This window comes from Ochotona curzoniae, unplaced genomic scaffold (genome assembly GCF_017591425.1).
Source record: "Ochotona curzoniae isolate NIBS_2020 unplaced genomic scaffold, NIBS_Ocur_1.0 contig_4148, whole genome shotgun sequence".
NCBI lineage: Eukaryota > Metazoa > Chordata > Mammalia > Lagomorpha > Ochotonidae > Ochotona > Ochotona curzoniae.
The window spans coordinates 1,488,800-1,501,716 of NW_024466146.1; the positions used below are offsets into that span (position 1 = coordinate 1,488,800).

General features: G+C 38.2%; 1 protein-coding gene across 4 annotated transcripts in view; it reads left to right on the plus strand.

The window, feature by feature from the left end:
* NBEAL1 (neurobeachin like 1) overlaps window positions 1-12,917 on the plus strand; it is a 155,093-nt gene that overhangs the window by 99,124 nt on the left and 43,052 nt on the right. For all 4 annotated transcript variants that reach the window (XM_040984461.1, XM_040984463.1, XM_040984464.1 and 1 more), the window contains 5 exons: window positions 3,602-3,907; window positions 3,998-4,147; window positions 5,238-5,395; window positions 6,437-6,561; window positions 8,484-8,610. In XM_040984461.1, the coding sequence (XP_040840395.1) occupies window positions 3,602-3,907; window positions 3,998-4,147; window positions 5,238-5,395; window positions 6,437-6,561; window positions 8,484-8,610 (866 nt within the window). The remainder of the gene's footprint in view (window positions 1-3,601; window positions 3,908-3,997; window positions 4,148-5,237; window positions 5,396-6,436; window positions 6,562-8,483; window positions 8,611-12,917) is intronic.

The window sequence follows — 12,917 nt, forward strand, 5'->3', positions numbered from 1 at the left end:
CAGTAGGGATGCCGTAAACACTCATTAAATGAGTAGATGAGCTATTACAACACTAACAGACCCAAGACTAATCTCCCTAGTCATTTCATTCTCTCACAACGAAAAACATGTTTTCCCTGAGATACTGACATTTGCAGGCTAGGAAAGGAATCTGTTTCCGTTCTAGGGATTAGGCTAGAGCTGCCTACAAAGTTGATTTGGCCAGCAAACTGTTCTCTTCCATTGCAGTGTGTAAGCATTAGGAGATAACACATTAAAAAATAAAAGAAGGGGAAGATTTGCTGGTTGTCTCAAGTGTAGAAAGGACTGTGTAGTTGTTGATTCATTTCAATACCTGAAGATTCTGTACAGGTTGGTCTGGTTCCCTAACCTCCCAGTTGTTGTACTCTGCCAATGATTCTTACCTGTTGTAGCTACACATGACATTAGCTAGAAGAGCTTTTTGAAAATTCCTGGAGCATAGCTCATAGTAATTACTTTAGAATAGGCGATAGGACATCAGTATGTTTTGTAATTCCTCGGGTATTGGGATGAAACATACAAGAGTACTTCAAAAAGTTCATGGGAAATGGAATTAAGAGATGTTTATTTTGGTACAAAACAAGCCTAAAATTCATGCATAGTTTTTTCATAGTAAGCATTTTCCATGTACTTTTTGAAAACCCTGTAAGTTAGGTTTGTGTTTGTGTTTATTGTATGCATATATGCAGAATTAGGGCAGTGATCAAGGACATTATTTTGTATTCCTTGGAAGTATATTTATATATTTAATTAACTATATAAGTTCAGTTTTATTAATACCATGATATTAAGTTAAAAGCAAAACATTGAATATTTAATCTTTTACATGAACAGCATTTTTGAAAAATACATAAGAAATAAACCCCAGAATATTAGCCTTTTAATTTCCTGGCTATAGAAATGTAATGACTTTTTTCTTTATTGGATTTTATTAGAATTAAATTCATTTAGTTACATTCAAAGACTAAAGTTAGGGAGGTTGGTGGAAAATATAGGAGGAGTAGTAAAGCCTCATTTTCTTTCTTTTTTTAAAAAAAATTTTTATTGCAAAGTCAGATATACAGAGAGAAGGAGAGACAGAGAGGAAGATCTTCCATCTGTCGATTCACGCCCCAAGTGGTCGCAATGGCTGAAGCTGTGCCAATTCAAAGCCAGGAGCCAGAAGCCTGTTCCGGGTCTCCCACATGGGTACAGGGTCCCAAAGCTTTGGGCTGTCTTTGACTGCCTTCCCAGGCCACAAGCAGGGAAGTGGGGCCGCTGGGATTAGAACCGGCGCCCATAAGGGATCCATTCCAGTGTGTGCAAGGTGAGGACTTTAGCTGGTAAGCCCTAATGCCTCATTTTCAAGTTATACTTTAAGACATCAGAGATTATAGTGTTGTTTGCTATGGCAAAGGTTTATGTGAAAGATTTCCTGAGATCTCTTCTGTTACCTAGAGTGTTTAAGATCTGTGTATCCAAATCACGTAAGAGAGTATTGGAGAAATTCATAGATATTTTGGTGCAAAAACAGTTTGAATTCTATGTGTAATTTCTTTCTTGATATGTATTTTCTGTGATTTTTCATAAAAGATTCTTTTTGGAATGCGTTAAAGAGAGTCAGAATTTCTTCCATCCACTGGTTCGATTCTCAAATGGCCACGATGGCCAGGGCTGGGCTAGACTGAAGCCAGGAACCAGGGCTTCTTCCAGATCCCCCACATAGGTGAAGAGGCCTGTGTACTTGGGCCATCTCTTATTATTTTCCCAGGTACAAGAGCAGGGAGGTGGGTCAGTAGAGCAACCAGGACTTGAATTACTACTGCAGTGTGGGGTGCTGGCAGCCCAGTCAGTACCTTAACCCGATACACCACAGTGGTGACCCTTAGAGCTTGGCATTGATCATGTGTCAGTTTGCCTTAAAGTGGCATCACTTTGGAATACCAAATGGCCACCAAAAGCAGTATTCAGAGCAAAACATTGCTTCTTTCAATAGTCATTGGTAAAGTGTTCTCCAGAAATTTCTGTTGTTTGCATATCCTGTAAGACTCTGCCTTGTTATAAACTGTATTTTTTTTTAAAAGATTTATTTATTTTTATTACAAAGTCAGATGCACAGAGAGGAGGAGAGACAGAGAGGAAGATCTTCCATTTGCAGATTCACTCCCCAAGTGGCCACAACAGCCAGTGCTGCGCCGATCTGAACCCAGGAGCCAGGAGCTCTTCCAGGTCTCCCACGCGGGTGCAGGTTCCCAAGGCTTTGGGCCGTCCTCGACTGCTTTCCCAGGCCACAGGCAGGGAGTTGGATGGGAAGTGGAGCTGCTGGGATTAGAACTGGCCCGCATATGGGATCCTGGCGCGTTCAAGGCGAGGACTTTAGCCACTAGGCCATGCTACCAGGCCCAAAAACTGCCTTTTTAAGGTTGTTTGTATAGTGAACAACTTTGGAAGTTAAAAACCTTACCTCCGGGCCCGGCACAGTGGCGCAAGTGGTTAAGGTCCTCGCCTTGCACGCCCGGGATCCCATATGGGCGCCAGTTCTATCCCGGCAGCCCTGCTTCCCTTCCAGCTCCCTGCCTGTGGCCCGGGAAAGCAGTCGAGGACAGCCCAAAGCTTTGGGACCCTGCACCCGCGTGGGAGACCCGGAAGAGGCTCCTGGCTTCAGACCGGCATAGCATCGGCCGTTGCGCTCACTTGGGGAGTGAATCATCGGACGGAAGATCTTCCTCTCTGTCTCTCCTCTCTGTATATCCACCTTTCCATAAAAAAATAATAAAAACAAATCTTTAAAAAAAAAAAACCTTACCTCCTTCTAGTACAAAAAGAACGTGATTTTACTGTTCATTTAGTCAAAATAATGCCTCCCTCTATAACAACATCCGATAAGATTATGATTCAGCCTAAATGATTTTAGAATTCCCAGGATATGCCTTGTGGTTCATCATGGTTAGGCTTCCACTTGGAATGCCTGCATCCTATAATGGAGTGTCTGGTATCAAGGCCCACAACTATGCTGATCCAATTTCTTCCCAGTGTGCATCCTGACAGACAACAAATGTGGCTCTGGCATTTGAATTCCAGCCTGATGGTGTTCCAGGCACCTGGCTGTGGCCTGGCCTGGTCCAGCTCTGACTGTTGTAGGCATCTTGGGAATTAACCAGCAGGTGGATGAGCTCTCTCTCTATCTGTCTGTCTCTGTCACTTTACCTTTCATGTAAGCAAAAACAAATTTGAAAAGAAAAGTTCTGTGTTCCCTGTTGCTGGTGTTCCTCTCCAATAATAGGAGCAGTCCCTTTGCATGCATCATCTAGCCCTCTGCGTCTCTCACTGTAGCAATTGCACTTTGGAGAGCAGATCCAAACTCTAACACTTTGTTGCTTTTGCTGTAGATCTTTCTCTGAACCAGGGATCTCTTGTTTTCTGCCAATATCTGTAAAACTATAGCAGATTAGCTTATTAACTTACAAGTAAAATAAGATATGATACCTTCCACAATTTTTGATAGTGTATAAAAATTCGGAACTTGTAGAGTAAGCGTGAACTTCTGCTGTCGCTAATTGTCTGCTTTTTTTTGCTTTTTCTCACCTCAATTGTTCTCCAGGTTTGTGCGGTGGCTTCAGCAAAGCTAAATACCCTTCTTCAAACCAAAGTGATCGAAAATCAGGATGAAGCATGCTATATTTTAGGAAAGCTGGAACATGTTCTAAGACAGTCAATCAAGGAACAGACTGAAATCTACTCATTTCTGGTACCCCTTGTCCGGACACTGGTTTCCAAAATTTATGAACTTCTTTTCATGAACTTGCACCTACCTTCTTTACCTTTCACAAATGGTAGCTCCTCATTTTTTGAAGATTTTCAAGCATATTGCAGTTCAAATGAATGGCAAGTTTACATAGAAAAATATGTAAGTTATCTTTTTTGTACGAGCTGTTTATACTAATTTATTATTTTCATAGAAATGTGTATTAAGCTTTTAATATATTTTTTATGTAAGATTGTGCCTTATATGAAGCAGTATGAAGCACATACATTTTATGATGATCGTGGAAATATGGCACTTTACTGGAAGGGTTGTTATGAAGCATTAATGGTGAATATGCATAAACGAGACCGGGAAGGAGGAGAAAGCAAGCTCAAATTTCAGGTAAAATCATTAAATGTTATAAACGCATTTAATATTCAGATAAGAATAGTATAAGCCAAAAATGTGAATATAAATAATATAATTTGAGAATTATTTTGGAATTGGAGAAAATACTGGTCAATAACTGAAACAACAGTAAAATGTTCTGTTCTTATTACGTGAAAAGTATGTTAAACTGATAGTTTATTAATGAATGCCTCTCGAGGTGGTGAAACATTGCTTAGATGGAAATTTGCAGTGTTAAATGCTCACATTAGAAGAGATGGTAGGCCTCATGCATAACTTTAAGTTTTTACTTTAAGAAACTGGAAAATGGTAAGTAATAAAAACCTATAACAAGTGGTGGTAAAGAAACTAGTAATGATAGCTTTAATGAAATTTTGAAGCAGAAAAACTATAAGGAAAACCAAAGAAATAAAATTCTAGTTCTGTAGAATATTAGTAAAATTGATCACACTGGGAGCAGCTGGGACACAAACCATCATGCATATGGGATCTTGGCACAAAGAAGGGAAAGATTGAGCCACCAGGTTGTCACTCTAGGCCTCAGATTCTGGCTTTGGCATTGCCCTGATACTTGAGAAGTGAACCAGTCAATTGGAGTTCACTGTCTTTCTGTTAAATAAATAAATGTTTTAAGGCTTTTGTTCTCTGAAGGATATCAGCAGACAGAAGATCTTTCTCTCTGTTTCTCCTTCTCTCTGTATATCTGCCTTTCCAATTACAATAAATAAAAATGAATGAAAAAAATGCAAAAAAAAATTTAGCTAGAATTTTTCCTCCTGTGTAATTTTATATTTTAAAACTTTTGATACTTAGCATATTTTGCAGGAATCTATGTCATCACAGGAGCATAAAGGTGTGCATTTTTTGCTACTTGTTGATTAAGAAACAGGAAACAAAATAAAATGTCAACTATGGATTTACATTTAGTATCTCCAACTTCTATAATCATGTTTGATCAAGTAATTATTCTAATTAGAAAAGCATGTTGACGCAAGCTGCTTTCTCATGGTGCGTGATTTGTATTGGTTAAATTTGAAAACTTGCAAATAGATTCTTCTGTTGTTCTTACTGCTGTTTCTCCCAGGAGTTTTTTGTGGAGCCGTTCAATCGAAAAGCTCGCCATGAGAACTTGAGATATAACAATATGCTGAAACAACTTAGCAGTCAACAGTTGGCAACTCTCCGACGGTGGAAGGCAGCACAGCTCTACCTTACATGTGAAAGGGGACCGTGGGCTGAAAGGTACCAGAATGTAATTTCTTACTCTTTTTTTCCAATACCTTCTCCTGCTGCTTTTTATAATGTCCAGTTTATGAAAAAGTACCTTTAATTAACTTTCTTGTCTTTTTGTAAATTTGATTTGGGATAATTGGAAGTATGTCTATATATTTTTTTTAATCATGTGATTATTTCTCCTCCTTTATCCCATGATTTAAAGTGTGTTGGTCCATTTCATGTCTGTCTTTCTGATACCACCTCTTTAAGCGAGGGTTAAGGAAGAAATGTGCTTGAATATTTTATAATGTATTTAATTGACCCTAAGTTAGTTTTGTTTTACTGAATTACCTATTCCTTTGAAAGCCATTTTTTTTTAACTGTGGTGAAATTCATGTAACATGAAATTTACCATTTTAATCATTTTAAATGCACAGTTCATTGGTATCGGATACACAATGCATTTGTAATGTACATTAATCACTACTGTCTGAAATGTTTTTATCACCTCCAGAGGACTCGTACTGCTTCAATGTAGTCCCTGTTAACCCTCTCCCCGCCTCAAGGGCGGAAATTCAATAAATCTATATATAGCAGACTAACTTTTTAGTAGATTATTTTATTTATCTCAAATGATCTTATAAATATCCAAATGGCTGTTAGCAGCAAAAAGATTCCCTATCCCTGTTCTAGTAAAAAGTGTCTTTTAATTTTGCTTTCCATTTCCTAGTGACAATAACACACACTTTTTGATGTATAGCTTCTTGGGAGACATCCTCACTGGAAAGATTGACCCATTTTAATATTGGGTTGCTTGACATTTTACTGATTTGTAAGAGGTTCTATACAAATATGTTCTCTTTAATAGGTCTTTATCAGATATGATTTGCATATTGATCTCTTTTCTTTCTAATAGCTTTTGATCAAATGCTTAATGTTCTTTAAGACAGTAAATGTGAACTTTTAAATAAAATGATGCTAAAGCAATTGTAAAGTACTATTTCTGTTAACCAGGCTTTGTAACTTTCACTAATTTTTTTTTATTTATTTGCTTATGAATAATCGTAGGAAACAGAATCCAGTTCACTGGAAACTAGCCAACGTAGAAAATTATTCCCGCATGAAACTGAAGCTGGTTCCAAACTACAACTTCAAAACCCATGAAGAAGCTAGTGCTTTGAGAGATAATTTAGGTGAGTTCCAATGACTGATTTTTAAAGACTTACTTATTTGAAATTAGAGTTAGAGAGAAAAAGAGAGATAGAGCTTCTATCTGCTGGTTCATTCCCCAGCTGGCCACTACAGATAGGATGGGCCAGGCCAAAGCCAGGGGGCTGGAGATTTTTCAGGGTCTCCTACATGGATGGAAGGGACCCATACACTTAGCCCAACTTCAGCTGGCTTTTCCAGGCCATTAGTAGGGAACTGATTTGAGATAGAGCAACTAGGACGTGAACCTGCTGCCTGTGTGGAATGCCAGCATCAGAGGCAATGGCTTTGCTTTCTGTGTCATAACATCAGCTTCCAAGGGTGGCATTTCATGATTGATATTTAAATGATTAAGTTTTTTCAATGCTGTTACGTTTAATATAAATCTGTGCTGACTTGATATTTCCACTGAGAGTAATTATTCCAGGAAAAAAAATACTTTATTCTATACTTCATTTGAACTGCTGTGTCTCCTGTAGTGAAATAATGTCCTTTTTCCTTAGTTTGTTTCTTGTTGATACTTATATTAGATTTAAATAGAATTCTCAGAAATCCCTTAGATCTTCCTTTTATAACATATTTTAAAGAGTTCTATTTTATATTTATATCTAAAAGCACCATTTGTGTAGCCAAGTATATTAAGTTTCTGCCTGTCTTGCAAGCATTCCCATAGGTGCGCTGCCAGTTCAAATTCTGGCTGTTCTACTTCTGATCCAATTCACTGCTAATGAAGTGAATGTAGTGGAAGGTGGCTCAAGTTCTTGCGTCCCTTCCACTTATGTGGGAGACCCAGATGAAGCTCCTGACTCCTGTCTTCATTATGGCCATCTGGGGAATGAACCAGCAAATGAAAGATCAGTCTCTCTCTGCTTCTCCATCTCTGTGTAACTCTTTCAAAATCATTAATCTGGGAAAATATTATATTTAAAGGCAGGTTTTTCACCTGTCAGTTAAGATACCTGCATTCCTATGTTGGAATGCTTGAATTTAGTTCCTGGCTCTGGCTTCCAGTTCCAGCTGCCTCCTGATATGGACCCTGGGAGACAGCAAGTGACGGCTCATGTAGTTGGGTCCCTGGAACCCATGTGGTAGACCTAGCCTTAGTGGTACTGATTCCTGACTGCTGTGGGCATATGGGGAGTAAGCCAAAGGATGGCAGTGCTCCCTGTCACACACACATTTATGTGTATTTATATATATTTTTATATATATGGATGTGTATATTAGCATATGCTATTTATTGCTTATGTATGTATCAGAATTTTCTGTTATATTCTGTGTGCTTCAGGAAATACCAGTTCAACTCACTTTGTGTTTTATCTTCCAATTAAAGATAGTTTGTTCTTTGTTATTTCTTTTTTTAAAGATTGATTTATTTTTAAATTTTCATTGGAAAGTCATATTTACAGAGAGAAGTAGAGACAGAGAGAAAGATCTTCCAACCACTGGTTCATTCCCCAGGTGGCCGCAATTGCTGGAGCTGAGCTGATCCAGTGCCAGGAGCCAAGAGCTTCTTCTGGATCTCCATGTGGGTACAGGGTCCCAAGGCTTTAGGACATCCTCTTCTGGTTTCCCATATCACAAGCAGAGAGCTGGATGGGAAGTGCAGCAGCTAGGACACGAACCAGCACCCGTATGGGATTCCAATGAATACAAGTCGAGGACGTTAGCCCTTAGTCTGCTGCACCGAGCCCTGTTAGTATTTCTGTAGTACAGATGCACAGTAAAAAATTTGAAACTAGATACCATATTGTAAATCTTCTATTTCTTTCATCACAGGCATAGTAATTTTTAAGGTTATCATGAAACATCAGATTACTCTGTATCAAAGTTCCATTTAGAAATTATGGAAGAACTATCATATCATTTTTTGTAATGCATTCAGAAGATATTTTGTATTTTACAGGTGTCCAGCATTCACAGCCTTCCAGTGATTCATTGCTTTTGGAAGTAGTAAAACAAGTAAAAGTTAATGATATGGAGGAAGATAAATTGGAACTTCTTGAAGAAGACTTAACAGCCAGAGTAAATATGTATGTATAATTATTTGAAGGAATTTTAATTTTTAAAAAAGATTTATTTATTTACTTGAAAAGCAGAATTACAGAGGGGTGGGTGGGAGAGTTAGAGAAAGAGAGAGATCATACATCCACTGGATCTACTGGCTCACTCCCCAAATGGTCAGATAGGCTGGAGCAAGGGCAGTCTAAAGCCAGGGCTTTCTGCCCGTCTCTCATGTGGGTGCAGGTGTCCAACCATTGGGACCTTCTTCTGCTACTTTTCCAGGTACATTAATGGGGAGCTGCATTGGAAGTACAGCATGTGTAATGTGGGTGCCATGGCAGTGACACACCGCAATGCTGACACCCAGAATTTTAGATCACTTTGTTTTGAAAAATGAGATTGTAAAATTGCAAAAGATATTTGCTTGAAATATAAACACTATGTGTTTCCAAGATCCAACAGGTAATGTGGTATTGGCTCTTAGGAATCTATCACTCTTTACTGATACTATTGAGGAAGGCTTTGTAAAATTGGGATAACGTGAAGTGGGAAAAAAGATTCAGTTCAATTGTTAATGAAAACAGAGTATCAGATTTGTGAGATACAGCTAAAGTTGTATTTAGGTGGAAATGTATAGCATGAAAAGTGAAAGCAAAGAAAGAATATTATAAAAGAAGAAATCTATGAAAGAAAATACAAGATTAAAGAAAACAAAAACTAGATATTAAAGAATTAATAGCTAAAAACATAAACCAATAGTCAGGTTGTGGAGGAGTGGAAGAAAAACACAGAAATTATCATTTTCTGGACCCGGCGCGGTGGCGCAGTGGTTAAGGTCCTCGCCTTGCACGCCCGGGATCCCATATGGGCGCCAGTTCTATCCCGGCAGCCCTGCTTCCCTTCCAGCTCCCTGCCTGTGGCCTGGGAAAGCAGTCGAGGACGGCCCAAAGCTTTGGGACCCTGCACCCACGTGGGAGACCCGGAGGAGGTTTCTGGCCTCGGATCGGCATAGCATCGGCCCGTTGCGCTCACTTGGGGAGTGAATCATCAGACGGAAGATCTTCCTCTCTATCTCTCCTCTCTGTATATCCGCCTTTCCAATGAAAAAATAAATAAATCTTTAAAAAAAAGAGAAATTATCATTTTCCAGAATGAAAGAGGAAATATTAGTACAAATATTAAAATGGCTTAATAGGAATACTACTAATAATGATGGCATTATACCAATAAATTTGAACTTAAGTGAAACCAATTCTGTGAAAGCGCTTACTAGTACATTTTCTTAAAGAAAAAAAGATAACTTGAATAGCTTTTGGCATATTTTAAAATTTTGAATTTGCAGTTTGAAAATTTACATGCTTGCTTCAGTAGCACATATACTGAAACTTCCCTAAAGAAAATATGTAGTTGGGCCCAGCATAATATTCTAGTGGCTAAATCCTTACTTTGCATCTTGTGGTCCTGGATGCTCCACTTCCCTTCCAGATCCTTGTTGTGGCCTGAGAAGGCAGAGGAAAATGGCCCAGAGCCTTGGGACTCTGCACCCTTGTGGGAGACCCAGAAGATGCTCCTGGCTCCTGGCTTTGGATCAGCTTGGCTCTGGTCGTTACTGCCACTTGGGGAGTGAACCAGTGGATGAGGATCTTTCTCTGTCTCTCCTCTCTGTAAATCTTATCTGCCTTTCTAAGAAAAATAAATAAATTTGAAAAAAATATGGACATTGTAGTTGTTTCCTTATCTTTTCTTTATGTTACTAATAATCTCACATGTTACAACTTTAGATATTATTAAACCTGAAAATATACTTTGAAAACTTATTTTTTCATTGGAAAGGCAGAGTTACAGAGAGAAGGAGAGACAGAAAGATCTTCCATCCAATGATAGTCCCCAAGTGTTGTGGTGGCTAGAGCAGAGTCAATTTAAAGACAGGTGTCAGGGTCTACCATGGGAGTACAGGGTCTCAAGATCATAGGCCTTTCTCTACTGCTTTCCCAGGCCATAAAAAAGGAGCATGGATGGGAAGTACAGCAGGTGGCACATGAACTGGTGCCCATATGGCCACTAGGCCATCGCATCGGGGCTTAAGTACCATTCTTAAGCACTTTATTTATTTATTTTGGTACAAAATCATAGAATCAGTTGTAATATAGTATTATATTGCCTTCAACATAAACAGTTTCCCTTGGTATTTCTTCAAAGGAAAATCTGATAGCTGCACTTTAGTCTTTCTTTTTTGGGAAGGTTTTTACTTTGTCTTCTCTTTTTGTGAGAACTGTGCAGCAAAAACTGCTGTGTGCATCTCCAAAAACCCATATAAATGCTTGTGCTAATTCCAGATGCATCACTTCTGATCCCGCTCCCTGCTAACGTCCCTGTGAAAGCAGCAGCAGATGCTCCCCTGCTGCTCACAGGGGAGACCCAGGTGGAGTTCCTAGCTCTGGCGTCAGTCTGGCCCAGCCCAGCCAAGGTGGCCATCTGGGGAGTGAACCAGCAGATCCGAGATCTCTGTCTTTTCCTTTCCCTCTGTAACTCTACCTTTCAAGTAGACATTTTTTAAAAGATATACATCACATAACAAAATTAAAACTTTTAAGTGTATAATTTGGTGGTGTCTTATTATATTGCAGTATTACTCAACCATCACTGTTTCCTACTTTATCATAATCAAAAGAAAACCCTGAACCTTGTAATAGTAGCCTGAGATTTCCTCATGTGCCCTGTGTGTTTTGTAGAATTCGGTCACAATAGATTTGCCCATTTTTAAACTTTCCTTATAAATCATATAATATGTGACCTCTGCTTATTTACTTCGTTTTGTATAATGTTGTGTATTTAGTAGTACATTGTCCCTTTTATATAGTTGAATAAAAAATAAATAGCTAAATTTGTGGATTATTAGATTTTGTTTACAGCTATCAATTGATGAATATTTAGGTTGTTTTTATGTTTTTGGCTATTAAGAAAAATATTTACGTAAGTATTTATATGGAAGATGTTGTGTGAACTTAATATTTTCAGTGATGTACAGTATCGCTTAGTTATATGGTAATTGTGTTAAACTTTTTGAGGAATTGCCAGGTGTCCTTTAATGGCTACACCAGCAATGTATGGGGATTCTAATATCCTCATGGGTATCTAACTCTTATTGTTCTATTTTTTTTGCTTTTTAAAAATGTATTAGAACTATATTCAATGGTTTGGATGAAGTACTCTCCCATTTCCCTAACAACTAAAGAGACTTGGCATCTTTTTCTATACTTCTTGGCCATTTATATACTTCATTGTATAAACATTTGTACAAATAGTTTATACATTAACAACCATTTTATTAAAATATGAATCAAAAATACCACACAATTGGGTAAATTGTTTTTCATTTTGATGAAATATCAACTTAATTAAGCACTGGAGTATCAGTACTTTAACATCTTTGTGACAATGGAACTGGAGACAATAAATACATCTGCTAATGCCATTGCTCACTTAAACTTGAGTCACCTTATATTGGATGGAATGCCTTAATTGGAAGGAAAAACTAGAAAGAACAGTTAACCTGCTGGTACCTAGGTGACTTACTGCTGAGTGTAGAAATGTCAGCTCCAGGGGCTAGCATTGTGGCGTAGTGGGTTGTATTGCCTCCTGTAGCATCAGAATCCTCTATGGCACTAATTCGCATCCAGCTCTCAGCCTCCTGCTGGCGCGGCTTCAGTCTGGCCGACCTCAGCCAATGCGATCATTCAGATGGTGAGCCAAAGAATGGAAGGTTCTCCTTGTTCCTTCCCTTTCTCTCTAGCTTTGCCTTTCAAACAAATAAATCAAAAGAAAGGAAACAAGGAAGGGGAACTCTACTTATTAGCATAATGTCATTTAGTAAGTACTTCAGGACAGTTACTCTCTGCTTCTAGATTTTCCATATTTTGCTTACATCCAGGATTACAGTGACTAAGACTGATTTTATCCCAGAAGGAGTCACATGAGAAAATAATCAGCAAAGTTGGTGATACCTGCAGTTTTTTCCTGTGACTCCTTTTGGAATAAAATTCTTTTTACTGTTTTCTTTTTAATTACAGCCAAGAAATTTTTGTTAAAAAGCAAATTTTGGTTTTTATAGTGGCAAGAAGAAAAATGAAATAATGTGTATATATATAGTATGAAAGTTACTCCAACCCAATAATACAAGATATTTTGGTAATTCTGTTTAAGATGAGTAAGTCTTCTGTTTACTTCAGGATAGAAGATAGAGATGACATATTCATAACGCCAAAAAAAAAAAAAGAAAGAAAAACTATCGGGCCTATCGCTTTAGCCTAGTGGCTATAGAGTCCTTGATTTGCAA